Genomic DNA, 14,406 nt, shown 5'->3' on the forward strand with positions numbered 1-14,406 from the left:
ATCCATCCCAAAAGTGGACGTCAATTTTCAACATCCACCTACATTGAATTGAAACTTTACTAAGTTAATATGGTCAACATATAGTAGATTTCATAAAGATCAGAAAGTAGAGTGACAGAAAAAGGAGGGAACGTGTTGACTTAGAATGGAATGGTGGGTTGGTAAAATTCACTAGCATTACATCCATAGAATTGTTATATAATTGTTCAATTCCATGGCATGATCTGTCACCCCATCATCCTGTGTGAACAACACGAATATAAGCTCAACACATGTGAAATCTCTATACGGCTCTCTTATATTACTCGAGAAACACATGTAATCGGGGTGTATATCATTTGTGTTTGTCTTTCTCCTCACGTGTCATGTGGTCGAGTGTATACGATTTAGTCTCTCTCTCTCTCCTCAAATGTCATGTGGCGAGAAAAATAGACACAAAAAATGGACAACGATAGACACAAAGGGGCAAAACTCAATTGCAGGTAAGTTCACTCGGTTCGTCACTAAAAATTCCATGCATATGAACATGGGAAATTATATTCTGATGAGCGCCCATGAAAAATATGACGAAACAAAAGTATCTCTATAGACCCAACTACGTTGGCAACCGGCCTCAATTAAGGAGAGGCCCAAATAAACAGACAAAACAAAAATCCTACAAGCCTAATTTTCCTACTTCAAAATGTTCATCCCGGATTTTGTTTATTTCTTGGGTCACATGGGGCCAGAGGCCCAACAAAAAACTAACACAAAAAAGCCGCATAAAAGCTACGAACACAAATTATTCACACCAGCCATCAAGCTGGAAAAATGAACAGGAAGGAACAATCCAAATTCTAGAGAATGTGATGTAAGTTGTAAGCACAAAATAACAGAATAAATCTTATTTACTTTTAACATGAGATTATAAGAGGGGGAAAGATGAATTAAAATAACAAATATAGCTCGTGTATGCTGTTAACCACTTCACTGAAGCTAAGCTACATGCATGAAAATTCTGAGAGACGATAACAGCACATGATATAACAAACACTGATTCTATTCAGAGTGCTACAAGAAAATTCAGCTTGTCTGATTATGATCTAAACAACAATGACAATTCTTTTTCAACTTGGGAATCACACGGCACATACCACCAGCTCAATTAGTAGCCTTAGGAAAAATCAAGACTTATTGAACTTCTTTCTTCTCCTCGTGATTCAAGCTACCAAATGCAGGAAGGCCGTAAAATTGTGCATCAGTGCCTAAACTCCTGCAGATTCTGGGTTCTCCAACTTTGTTGCAACTATCTTACATATGGGCATGGTTTCATTCTTACTTAGAAGCTTCATGGATGGATGAACCTCAACATCAGGGATGAACACCCTATCACCTATATCTAGCTTGCTGACATCCACCTCAATTTTGGGAGGAATGTGTTCAGCTGGGCAAAGGTACTTTAGACTAGTTCTAATTTTGTTCAGATGGCCACCTGTTTTGGCAGAACAAGTCATAATCAGTGTACAGACTACATAGTCAATTATGCCCAACAACAATCAATCTTGAATGAACTTCTGTCAGATGCTTGAAAAATTATGAACATGACAGTCATACTCTCACAATGTGAATGTTGTACTCAGAATAACCGGTGCATATGGAAATCATACATGAAATAGGCAGTGACGACACAATGTGTAAAACAGGAACTCCAGTAATGATAAGCCTTTACAGATGTATACTTTAAACAATAACAACGGCAACAACGGTAGCTGCAGTAGCTTCATTTTGTTGGCTTTCAACAAGTAACAGCTAAAAATACACAGATTATAAAAGGAACAGCATGAGCTGAAGCAATGTACCACAGCCATGGCCAAACAAGTATCCAACTTCATTATGTATGGTTTTAGGTTTTAGGATAGAATGCACAACAAAAGCTTGAAGGATTGATCAGCATCTACATGATATGACAAAATTGAAACGTTTTTGTTAATGTAAAAATTGGGTGCGCACACAGAAAACATAGTGTTTTAAAAAGCAAAGAAATTACCTTTTTTGAGACCAGGGCAAACATCTTCACCTTTGAAAACAACAGGGACATCCACTTTCAGCTGCGAGCCCTCATCCGCCCAAACAAACACCAAATTCAGTATCTTCCCACTCTCTTCGTCCCTATGAATCTGCACACAATCAGAATCCCAAAAATCCAAAACAAGTTAGAAATTTCAAGCTTTTATATCTATTTTTTTAAAACAAGAAAGGCATGGATTAGTAATTGCCTTGATGGGTAGGACGTTTCCAGATTCAAGAAGATCCGATGACCCGGAACCAGCTCGGATCTGGAGCGGGAACCTAGTGGAGCAGAAAAACGGGAGCTCAACTGACTTGAGAATGGCCTGAATCTGCTTCCTCTCGGCGGTCAACAAGTGCTTTTTGGAGACCGATCGAACGGTGGTGGTGCTAGGGTTTAGCTCCTGCGAGAACACGACGGCTGGAATTCGACCCTGAGCTCGGTCTTTGACGGAGACTCTGTTCCCTGTGCACTCCCTCGGGATGGCTTGGATCGTGTGATACAGAGCCGAAAAGGATTGAAATGGAGCTTGTTGTCGCGAGCTAGGGTTTTGCAGAACCGCGCGGAGGTTGCCGCCGGCTGAGCGCCACCGATTGGCCATATTTTTCCTTTTCGGTGGTTGTTTTGGTGCCTGGTTTCTTCTAGTGAGGGTTTTGCATGTGCTTTCGGGGTTTAAGGGTCTGGGCCTTCGGAGAGAGGTGACTTTTTTGCCTTATTAGACTGCGGGCTAGTTCAATATTTGATTCGGCCAGCAATGGTTGTGAAATCTTGGGCCTCATTTGTGGGATGTGGGCTTTTTTATCTACCACTCTCTGCCTCTTAAATTCCCAAATTGTTCTTGTTCATGCCCAAAGTTGAAAAGTATAATCTCTTCTTCCGCCATAAAGTCATCATTAAACATTAATCCGTTTATAATGAAGAATAAAACTATTTGGACAATATTTAATCACGTTTCTAATAAACGTGGTTAGTTGCGCATTTGTTGAAGAAGTGGTTAGTTGCATTATGGTTCAGTAAACGTGGTCCAACTAACAATACTCGTACATAATAGATGAAGATTTACATTGGCAAAATACATAGATTGGGTCGGGAAAAAGAAGTTGTATACAAACAAGAGAAATGCTAGCAACCTTCTCTCTAACCTTCTCTTTTGGACCTTCTTCCTTCTCCTCATGACAAGTTTCATTTTCCTTACACTTAAAACAATGTCATTAATGCATCACACAAGTTAGTTTTTGTTTTCCAAATTTACCCTTTTAAAATGTATTGGCTTTTATATTTCCTTCAATTTATTCAAATTTTGTTACAACTTCTTTAGCACATTATTAAAAATTAAATAAGAAAAATGTCATTTTTTAGAATTTTTTTTTTAAAAAAATTTGTTACATGACATTGTTATCATCTTTATTTTGTTTTTAACAAAACACACGTTATCTTTGGAGAAAAAAAATTAAAAAACTTCAGTTTTTATTTTTTTATTTAATTTTTTAACAAGGTGATAAGAAAGTTGTAAAAAAAATTAGCTTGTTATTAAAATAAATTAATACATTTAATAAGGGTAAACTTGGAAAACAAAAATTAGTTTGTGTGATGCATTAATGACATTGTTTTAAATGTAAGGAAAGTAACACTTGTCATAAGAAGAAGAGAGAATGTCCAAATGAGAATGTTAGAAAGAATGTTACTAGCACTCCCCTACAAACAATGGATTCACTGCCCCTCTCTCTCTCGATGCATCTCTCACCACAAGTCACGAGGAGAGAGAGCTAAACATAGCCCATAACCAGATCGCCTTCTTAAATGTTTAATTTAGATTGATGAGTCTTTATCAAATTCTCAAAATTGTTAATATTTTTATTTATTTCGAATTTAGATTTCTTCGGTAAAGTGGAGAAAAATATTGCTATTAAACCAATAGATAATTAGTTTAAATTGATTACTTATAACATTTGGTTTAGGCCACACTATTAATATTTGGATTATTTTGTAGGTTCTTGTATGGCCACAACATTTTAGAATTAATTGTCTACAAGATGAGCAATGACGGAGTGCACAATAGCATTGCAAACCTCACTCCCAACTTTTTCATATAGAAATTTACCTACATCGATCAGGAATACTATTGAGGGGTATTCCAAACTAATTAAGTTAAGTTATCGTGTATGTTTAATTATATGACAATGAATAATTGAATTGAAATATTGTCGTAGTGACATTTTCATTGCATGAAAGTTCTTATCCAAAGTTTTCTCTTCTCAATAATAATAATAATAATAATAAGATTGCTTTTCACACTATTGCCGAAGGAACACTTATTAAAGTGCTCAACCTTTTCATGTAGAAATGTAAACAAGAAGTAATAAACTACAACTTTTTTCTTATTTTTAGCATTGTTCAATACACCTCTGGATTTGGACTACATGGGAAAAGGAATAGAAACTCGGAAAGTCATTAAACGAATAGAGGAAGTAAAAAAAAAAAAAAGTAGGCAGGCCTGCCGTTGGCTTTGGTGAATGATGGCATCACTGCATCAGAATATTCACAATATATCACAGGTCAGTCAAGTGTTGTTGCATAAAGAAAAAGTGATTGGCATTCCATGTCAAATCCATGCACGTGACAAAGCTCTCGTCTCACTTTGTCCCTAAAAAGTCAACAGCAAAAAGGATGCATGAAGAGAGAGAGAGAGAGAGAGAGAGAGAGAGAGAGAGAGGCAAGAAGCAAGCAATTGTAAATTGTGTGATCTGCAGAGGAGAAGAGAAGAAGACGAAGAAGAAGAAGAAGAATAAAGAAAAAAGAGGACGGATGAGACAAAAGGGTTGATATGGATGCAGTGATGATCTGGCAATTCAAAACAAACAAAGTCATCTCTCCCTACTATTACTATATTCGGGTGTGAGATCTTTGATTTTGGAGGGATGAGACGTCCAAACGTGTTGAGGAAAATTTTGAAGGGCCACCACACCGATATTGCACACATCCCCATCCCCCATCCACACGTACGTACGTGCCTTTTTGGCATTTTTTAGATTTTTCTATGTCTTTTCAAATCATGTAGATGTTGCATGCTCAAGTCATTTTTTTTATTTATATTCCCACATCGCAAAATCAGGCCATGGACTCATGGACCCAACAAAAGGTAGGTGTGTGTGTGCGCGCGCGAGATGTGAGCAAGTTTTAGCCGCAATTATGGATTAAGGGTTTTCTTCAATTCCTCTCATGCATTATAGGTTGATAACCTATTTACAGGGCCGTCCCTGAGATTTTGAGGGCCCTGTGCGAACTTAAATTGGGGCTTCACATAATCTAATACGAAATACTATAAATAAAAATTTGGCATAACTTAATGTCATAAACAATTTTTTTTTATAACTAAAAAAATCATGCATAAATATGTAATGACAATCAGAAATCAAATTCATAAAAATTTAAATGTTTCTATTTGATAAAATTAAATGTTTGGTACAAAAATAAGCTCATTGTGCCCCTACAAGGTCGTTTGCTACCTCCAATAAGCAATTTGTGTTTAATAGGAAAAAAAAATTAGAAATCACAAATTAAAGAGTAGTTGCATACAAATTCCTGAAATTTGAATTTGACTATTTGATTTTGAGTGTTCTTTATGAATATAGGAATTAGGGTTTTCTCTTTTTGGTGTTGAAATTCCTGAAATTGAAAGAATAACTAAAATTGTCAAAGGATTGAAAAAAGAACCAAAGAGAGATTGATGAATGATGATGATTACTTACCAGAAAATCAGAGTTTTTAAAAATAAAAATAAAAAGAAGCCATGAAGTTTTTTTTGTTTTCTTTTGAATGAAAAAAAGTACTTTTCTTAGATGAGAAATTTTTTTTATAAATTTTTTAAAAGAATGATCGGAGTAGAAAGTGTTTGGGGGATATATATAAATATAGACCGATTTCAACAAGAATCGAACTCTGGCACTACGTTAAATGGAGAAGCGCTAGAACCAACTCTACCAAACATGCCCTTGTGCAAATGTCTAGCACGCTATACTATATATACAATTCCTATAATATTAATATATATACTATAAAGAAATTTTTTTTTCGGAGGGCCCTTAAGAATTGAGGGCCCTGTGCGGTGGCACCACTTGCGCCACCCCAGAGCCGCCCCTGCCTATTTGTTATTATGTTATTAGATTATGAATATGCATAATTGACTATTATCATCAAGAATAATTAGAGAATAAATGAGTATGAAATTAATTATTTCTCTTAATTTCTTTTTAAGTGTTTGATTACGAATTTAACTATTTCTCTTAATTTCTTTTAAGTGTTTGATTACGAATACGTGTTGTTGGTAAACATTAGAGAAATCTTGAATTTCAACAATCATGAAATACTCATGTGTTGACAAACACTAAGGAAATCAGAGTAATACTCATACCCAAATAAATAAACATATCGTAAATGCAATCTTATTCATGACGTGGCATCAGTTTAGTAGTCAGGATCATGTTAATATTTTAATTTTTTCTCAATTGGCTATGAATAATAGTATAACTTAGGATATTGGAGGAATGGCATCATTTTCATTTAGATTGGCTGATGTGATTACAATCCATGACATGTGCAATCTGAAAACTATACTCCATAAATATAAATATTATATTTGATTGTAGGAAAAATAAAAATGATTAAGATCCTCCATATGATGTCATGGCCCGATCATCGTCACTTCTAATGAAAGTGTGTACGCTCTATACTCTACAAACCAGAAACATACAAAAAGGTGCGCCTCACCAGCTAACTTTTAGACCCCATGACTTTTACTAATTTATTATAAATTAATATATAGTTTTGGTTATGCTTTCATTCCACACGAAATCGATGTGGAAGAAGTTGGTCAAAGCAAACTTCCAAAATGCAAATTAAAAGAAATAATATATAATTTTTGGGAGTGAAAAAAGATTAATAAAGTAAGACAAAAAGAGAGAAGATCCGATCACATCTTTATATGAAGGAAATGGAGGATAAAAGAAAGGGAAAAAAAATTGTACAGAGAGAGGTCTGAGGAGAGGCACTCTACATTAAATGGGAAGGAACGATGTGCACGCAATTGTTCAACAAGACGAGAGAAAGAGAGAGATGGAGAGAGAAACTGTACCATCACACCCACCAATGAGAGAGAGAGAGAGAGAGAGAGGGCCTCTGCTCTGCCTCTCTTCTTCCTCTGGGCACACACAGGCACAGTCAGTTTCAGTGCCTCAGTGGTACTGGTCGCACCACCACCACCCTTCCCTCTTCCCTCCCTTTTGTCTCCCCCTCGGTGGCCCCCACCTTCATTTCTTCACCTCACCATCTCACGAAGCCACGTACACATTACCTCTCTCTCTCTCTCTCTCTCTCTCTCTCTAGTCTTCTTGTTAGAGGAAAGACTATAAAGACCAGTGAGAGAAGGCATTTTCATCTGGGTATATTCCATTCTCTGTTAAATTTAATTCAATGGGGGCACGATTTGTTGATATATCTTGGTTATGAGTTAGCATGTTGACGAGCAGTCATTAATAATTTTGATCAATAAAATCACCAATTTTTAAGCATAAATCAGTCACATACATTACTACATGCAATCCAATAATTCATTGTACAAAAATAAATCTCACATATTTTACTGGTGTGGACTCACGAATTGTCTAACATGAATGCATTCTTTTTTAACATGATTAATTATGTAAAATATTATATTAGAACATTAATTTTTTTAATAAATATTAGAAAATTATGGTTGGTTATTGTTTAATTCTCTGATAAGGCTTACCCTTTAAATTTCCATCCCATCAAATTAAACTGAAACTTAAAACTCCAAAATCCCTTTTCGGAAATAAAAAATAAAAGCGCACTTGATAATTTTGAATCAATTTAGGCAAAAACATCTTTAGATGTAATTATTTGATTAGTGATTGATTCTTTTTACACACAACTGTACCAAATTTACATTTCTGACCCAACAAAAACTATACCAAATTTCAAAGGATTTTGTTACCGTTTTACAAAGTCTTTTAATATAAAAAAAATTGTTTTTTTTTTTAAGTTGGTAAAAGAAATGTTATTGACACTCATCTAAAATATTAATAACAATGTCAATGATGTCTAGCCCAATGGAATAGGCCTTGACCTACGCACAAGAGATCTCTTGCTCGAATTCCCATAACATCTTGATTGTGTGTGTGAGAAAACTCTCTCCTCCGTAATTTTGATTACCGGTTGTACTAAAAAAAATACCAATAACAACTACATTTTCTTATAAGAATTTTTGTAAAGCGTGATTGGGATGTGTGTTAGGTAAACTCATCTTAAATTGTAACATGTTGATCCATCTATGATTCTGAAGAATAATTAAATACCAAATAGTCCTTCCCCTCACCCTCATTAAATGTAGATTATCTACACCTTTGAGTGGAGCAAGCCTGGAATCATAAAACAGATTGGTACACTACAACTCACAAACAGCTACTTCAAGACCTACTTACCACTGCCACCACACCACACCGTATCAAAACCCACGCACACGTGGCGCCATGTTTTCGCGCAAATAAGGACACCAGGTTATGGTACTGGGGTCGGTCACATGCTGACTCGCATGGACTTGCATACACTCGAAGTTTAACCTTTATTATGCCTCGAAATTAACCAAAATAATTAGCCCCCTAATTAATATTAAAATTATAAAAAATGAATTAGTTGACCGGTTGGGCAGTCAAAGGAGCGACGTGATTAGCCGGTAGCGGTGACAGGCCCCTGACGGCTGAGGAGGACGCACCACCCACCCATCAGTCCTTTGGGGGAAGCTTAAGGTTTGGTCACGTCGAAATGAATGAAAAAGGCCAAACCGGTCCATCAAAACGACTGTACAGCAGCAGCAGCAAAGAGGCCGTACGGAGGGAGGGCTGAGGGTGACCGGCAATAACAGGTTAACTCACATCCCATTTGTCTCCGTCTCGTAACTCGTGCGCGCTTGCTGATGCAAGGAAGGTTGAAGAAGGAGTATTAATGAGCGAATCGAGAAACGATGTGCTGGGGCGGGGGGTAGGATCGGTTTTACTATTTTGCCCTCCCGCGCCAGGCGCTCGAGGGCCTTGAAAGAGACAACTGTCAATTGCACGAAGGTGCAGTGGAGTTAAACGGTGGAGGGAGGAGACAGTGAAGAGTGGTAATTTGGTAAAAACGGACAGTAAGGTTAACGCGCATGGTATCCGGACGTGCTGCTACTGGGAAATGGATAATTATGCCACGAACCAGCAAGGTCCTGTGCGAAATTACCTTTATGCCTATTTCCATTTTATTCAAATTATGAAATGATTTGATTGATAATTTTATCCCTATCAAGCATGATGATGCTCATTCATTTGCATTTCATTTACTAATTATGAAATACTGATTGATTTATAAAGAAGATATGGGTATTTGAAATTCAAAGTTTGCATACCTAAAAATAAAGAAGATGGGGATGACAACATAGCAAATCGAATTATGAAATACTGATTTATTTATAAAGAAGATATGGGTATTTGAAATTCAAAGTTTGCATACCTAAAAATAAAGAAGATGGGGATGACAACATAGCAAATCGAGAACGAGGATACTAGTTATTTTCCTTAGTTCAAATTTAAACTATTTTCTCAAATTCATAAAATAAAAAATAAATAAAATAAATTACAGATTAATTACAAGTATAGGTTGCAAGTTAGTTTAGCAACCATGCAATGTGCAATTTAATTAATTGGGATTAGTGAGAACATGGTAATTATTCAAAACCAAATGTATTTGAGAAAGAATGATTATGTAATTGATTATGTCATTTATGGCACAAAATTAATTAGCCTGTCCCTTCTAATTATGATCAACTAATATTCTGTTCTCATAATAATATGTAATCCAATCATGCCTCAATTCTTCCAAGTTAATATTCGCAAATAGTTACTTTTATTTATTTGTTCATTAATAATATACTGTTGCTTTTTCTTTTTCTTTTTTGTTGGAAAAAAACATGCATCTTTTTATTTTTACTGAAAGTTTACATTACCCAAGTGTAAATGAAGCAACCGGAAAATGACGAAAAATTAAATTAAATAAAAGAGAGGGGTATTTGGGTAATTAGGTGGCTTGCATTGACATCCAAGGCAATCAAAGCGTCCAAACAGGGGCATTATCGGAATTCGATGCAGACAGTACAGGGACAAAGAGGAAACTCAGAAGGCACTTAATGGTTGCTCAGAATAAGATGTCCATCCTTATGGAGGTAAGTAATGGTATAACAAATATAATAAAAACCAAAACTTGATCCGACGGTCACCACGTCTCCCTCCAAATCTCAACGGTCCCCAACGCAAACCGCATATAAAAATATTTGACGTCGACGCCATATGGTACTAACGCCCTCCTTCTCTCTCTCCTCTCTCTCTCACCCCCTTTTCTTCCCTCATCATTTCTTTGTTGTCATTTTTATTATATATTTTTATTTTTTTTCTTGGCTTCGAAATAATAAAATTTTCCGTTCTCTCTGCTTCTGTTGGGATCCTGGAAGAACTCGAAGATCGGATCGAGCGCTCTCTCGCTCTCGAACCCGAAACTACCGAGCTCTCTCTCACAGGTCTTCGTCTTCGTATTCTTCTTCATTTTCTTCATCGCCACCATTTCTTCTTTCTCCCGAAACGCCGACGTTTCGTCTCCGTTTTCTGAAAGTTGCAGTTCGTTTTGGTTTCGTGTCCTTGCAGGTGTTACATGGACTTTGGAGGCTTGGAGAGAGAGAGAGGGCGGAGCCGTCGACTGTGAACCGAGCAACCTGCGATTCAAGTAAAATCGAAGGTAAAAGGCCCCAGGTGAGGTTGATCATCCTCCTTCATTTTCTTCGATCGTCATCTTCATTTCCTCGAGTTTTTGAGTGTTTCGAAAGATCTCGCCGTTTCTTTTTGGTCACACGGTGAATTGCGAGGACCTGTTGTGGATTTTTTCTGATTCGGTTTTTGAAAGATTGTTTTCGCTTACACGGATCTGAGATTTTATTGCATTTTCTTGAGCGTGAAGCTAAAAGAGTGAGAGAGAGAGAGAGAGAGAGAGAGAGAGAGAGTCAGGCATAAACACAAACACATAACAAACAAACATAATAGTCTCTCTCAGAGAGCTTCTTCTTCACGCCGTTGTTATATTGTTTTACATTTCTGGTAGATTGACAGCAAATTAGTTCTCGTTTCATTGTTTTCTGTTCCACTGTCGCTCTCTCTCTCTCCCTCTCTCTCTCTCTCTGAGCGCAGTGTAAAGGAAGCCATTGTTGTTTAAGCTTTTTTTGACAGTATCTGCAATTTGCAAAAATCGATCATCAGGTTCTTGAAACGATTCGTTTCGTTTTGTTTTTTCTTCTTCATTTAATTTTTTTCCTTCTGAAAATCATTTCTTTATATTATTGCTTGCTTTGGTTCGAAGATACTGTTTGATTATAAGGTATCATGTCGATTTTCTTTTAATACGTTCCAAAACCAGCTCTTTTTTCTAAAACCAGGAAAGCCATGAAGCTTCCCTGAATCCCCTATGCATCTCCCTCTCTGATTTTCCCACATTTCAATGCCCTTATTAAACAAAAAGATTATAAATAAATAAAAATCTCTCCTTTCTCTCTCTCTCTCTAGTTTTTGTCCTTGGTGTAAAGACTATTTGTCTTTCTTGCATTGTATCAGATTATCAAATAATCAAATATTGACTTGTGGATCGATTTTTATTAATTTAATTTATTTTTGTTATGGTTGTTCCCGTTGCAGTTGATTGAATTAAAATAATGTCGTCGTCAAACTCACCGTGCGCAGCCTGTAAGTTTCTCAGGCGAAAATGCACTCAGGAGTGCGTGTTCGCGCCTTATTTCCCACCGGACCAACCCCAGAAGTTCGCCAACGTCCACAAGGTATTCGGAGCCAGCAATGTCGCCAAGATCCTCAACGAGCTCAACGCTACGCAGCGTGAAGACGCCGTGAACTCGCTGGCCTACGAAGCTGAGGCCCGCCTCCGTGACCCGGTCTACGGATGCGTGGGCCTCATCTCCATCCTCCAGCAACGGCTCAAGCAAGTCCAGGCTGACCTCTACAACGCCAAGAAGGAACTCGCCACTTACATGGGTCCTCAAGCCATGCTCTCCATTCTTCAGCCACCACCAACTTACATGCCCCAACAGCTGCAAGGAAACGCTTCTTCTTCGGCTGTTTCGCCGTACACCATGTCTCCGATGATGGGCATTCCGACCGGCCCTACTTCCGGGCAGTTGATGATTCGAGAGCCGCAGCAGCAACAACAACAACAACAGCAAATGTTTGAGGCTCAGCAGTTGGCGGCGGCTGTGGCGGCGAGAGAGCAGCAGGAGATGTTCAGGAGTTTTGATCAAAGTAAACAGTCAATGCAGCAAGGTCAAGAGCATGTGAGATTCAACAGTGGGTTTGACTTGTCCCCCGGCTCAGTGACCGTGAGCGGGTTCACTCAGATGGCTGGAGCAGTGTGCAATGCTGTTTCTCCTTCTTTGGCTCTGGGGTTTGATAGCAATTCTTATCATCATCCGATTCAGCCTCAACAATCACATCATCATCATCAGCTTCAGCTTCAGGCTCAGCTCTTGCTACAAACCCAACAGCCTCAAGGGCAGCATCAGAACCAGCAATCACAGCAGACGCAGCTGCAGCAAAAGTCCGATCCAGGCGAGGAGGGCGGTAGGAGTGTGGGTCCCTCTTGTTGATGACAATTTTTTCAGCTCCTCCTGCCTTCCCCGCTTTTTCATTCAACTAATTTTCATCCTAGGTATCCTCTCCTTCCTTTGCTTAATTATTCTATATTTTGAAATCCATGCATTTTAATTTCTTGTTATTTCTTTATTTAGTTGGGTTTATGGTCTTTCACATGAAGCTTTATTTTGATATAAACGATATCTAAAGAGAGGAAATTCGAACATAAAAACATAAGTAATGTTAACCACCACATGAGGGTTTGTTTTGATGTTTGCTAAATGGGGTTTTGCATTTATGGATGTTGTGATGCTTTGAGGAGGTGAATTGGGTGGTTTTTTCATGAAAGGGGCAAATATCATGGAAAGCCAAAATTACTCTTTATTGCATAAGAGTAGGCTGAGTAGAGGGGTTGGTTAAGAGAATTATTGTCTTTTCCCAGCGAGGGATGTCTCGCTCCTCATTATCAATAACATCTGAGGTAGCAGCCTTAGGTTTCACTTGACCACTCTGTGACATCCCTTTCCCCTCTTGATGAATTTTTTTTTATTTTTTTTGCCATTATGGTTTTGTCAGAAAAATTAATAAATATATCCTCGCAGTGATGTTGATGCTTGTTTGAGCTAATTTGGTGCACATTGATTGCATGGTGTTTGATGGTCCAATTTGTGAAAGGAAAAACATGTCCTCTTCTTTTGACTCATAATTCATACCACGCATTGGACCCCAAAAAAAAAAGGTAGCTAGAAAAAGGGTGTTTTTCAAGGCAAATTTCGCTGACAACACTTTTTATGATCTTCACTATCGGCTTCAGATTGTTCTTCCCCCATTGTGAAATGACCACACTACCCTTCTCTCTCTACCTACCTGAACAGTTTCAAATTTGGCATCTATGAAACTTTTGTTGTGTTTGTGGTAGGCTTTGATTTTACTACTTGGCTTTTTTCTTCTTTCTCATGTCATGTAGAACATTACAATTCTTTTGCATTTTTCGTACGTCTCCTAATCTATATTTTCCTTCTGTTCTTGCAGCAGTTCATATCTTCCGCATACAACTGGAGATCTAGAGAGATAAATATATATATATAAAAAGAGAGTAGGAAATGAGATTTGGAGAGGTTCAAATCTGAGGTCCAAAATCTAAATCATTTTTGAGTTTTAAAGAGAAGTTTGATTGGAGAGATATTTCCAAGTGTAGGATCTGCATTGATCTTCGAGTACAGTATTGATCTTGATCTTCTGGATTAGTCGTGATATAATTCACGCTTCTTTTTTGCAAACATGTAAATCTGAACTTCTGGAATTATCTAAGGCCTTTTTCCATCTCTTCTAATATTAGCACATCCCTTATTGTTGTTGTTATTATTATTATTATTATTTTATTATTGTTATTATTATGATAGTAATAGTGGTGCTAATAATAACAATATGTCATTGTTATTACTTGTCTTATTGTTAGTATTTTTTTTGTACTCATTATTCTTACCCGCGAGCTCTAAGTCTAATAATATTTTTATTTTCATTGTCGAAATGTGTCACAAGTTCATATCTCATGTGCCGTTCATGAAAAAAAACATGAGGAGAAAATGTTCATACTTATACATGCGCATACGGTACACTGAATAGTATGCTCTA

General features: G+C 37.2%; 2 protein-coding genes across 3 annotated transcripts; one reads left to right on the forward strand and one right to left on the reverse strand.

Annotated features, from left to right (window-relative positions):
* Nucleotides 1–899: 899 nt before the first annotated feature.
* On the reverse strand, nt 900–2,787 carry LOC117634421 (50S ribosomal protein L25). The gene is made up of 3 exons (XM_034368526.1): nt 2,256–2,787; nt 2,027–2,156; nt 900–1,471 (listed from the first exon to the last, which is right to left on the reverse strand). Exons 1-3 carry the CDS (start codon nt 2,646–2,648, stop codon nt 1,245–1,247), a joined length of 750 nt encoding a protein of 249 aa, XP_034224417.1. The 5' UTR covers nt 2,649–2,787; the 3' UTR covers nt 900–1,244.
* A 7,701-nt stretch (nt 2,788–10,488) lies between these two features.
* LOC117635934 (LOB domain-containing protein 36) lies at nt 10,489–14,106 on the forward strand. Of its 2 annotated transcripts, none has more exons than XM_034370325.1 (4): nt 10,489–10,664; nt 10,789–10,893; nt 11,827–12,847; nt 13,804–14,106. In XM_034370325.1, exon 3 carries the CDS (start codon nt 11,844–11,846, stop codon nt 12,783–12,785), a length of 942 nt encoding a protein of 313 aa, XP_034226216.1. In that variant the 5' UTR covers nt 10,489–10,664; nt 10,789–10,893; nt 11,827–11,843; the 3' UTR covers nt 12,786–12,847; nt 13,804–14,106. The 2 variants fall into 2 exon arrangements, with proteins under 2 accessions (XP_034226216.1, XP_034226217.1); XM_034370326.1 differs by having other exon boundaries at nt 10,789–10,879.
* Nucleotides 14,107–14,406: the final 300 nt, after the last annotated feature.

Source organism: Prunus dulcis, chromosome 7, assembly GCF_902201215.1.
Source record: "Prunus dulcis chromosome 7, ALMONDv2, whole genome shotgun sequence".
NCBI classification, from domain to species: domain Eukaryota; kingdom Viridiplantae; phylum Streptophyta; class Magnoliopsida; order Rosales; family Rosaceae; genus Prunus; species Prunus dulcis.

Coding starts and splice junctions, on each gene's coding strand:
- LOC117634421 (XM_034368526.1), bottom strand. CDS start 2,648: ATGGCCAATCGGTGGCGCTCAGCCGGCGGCAACCTCCGCGCGGTTCTG. Junction 2,157..2,255: donor GAAACGTCCTACCCATCAAG/GCAATTACTAAT, acceptor GATTGTGTGCAG/ATTCATAGGGACGAAGAGAG. Junction 1,472..2,026: donor TTGCCCTGGTCTCAAAAAAG/GTAATTTCTTTG, acceptor CTGCCAAAACAG/GTGGCCATCTGAACAAAATT.
- LOC117635934 (XM_034370325.1), top strand. CDS start 11,844: ATGTCGTCGTCAAACTCACCGTGCGCAGCCTGTAAGTTTCTCAGGCGA.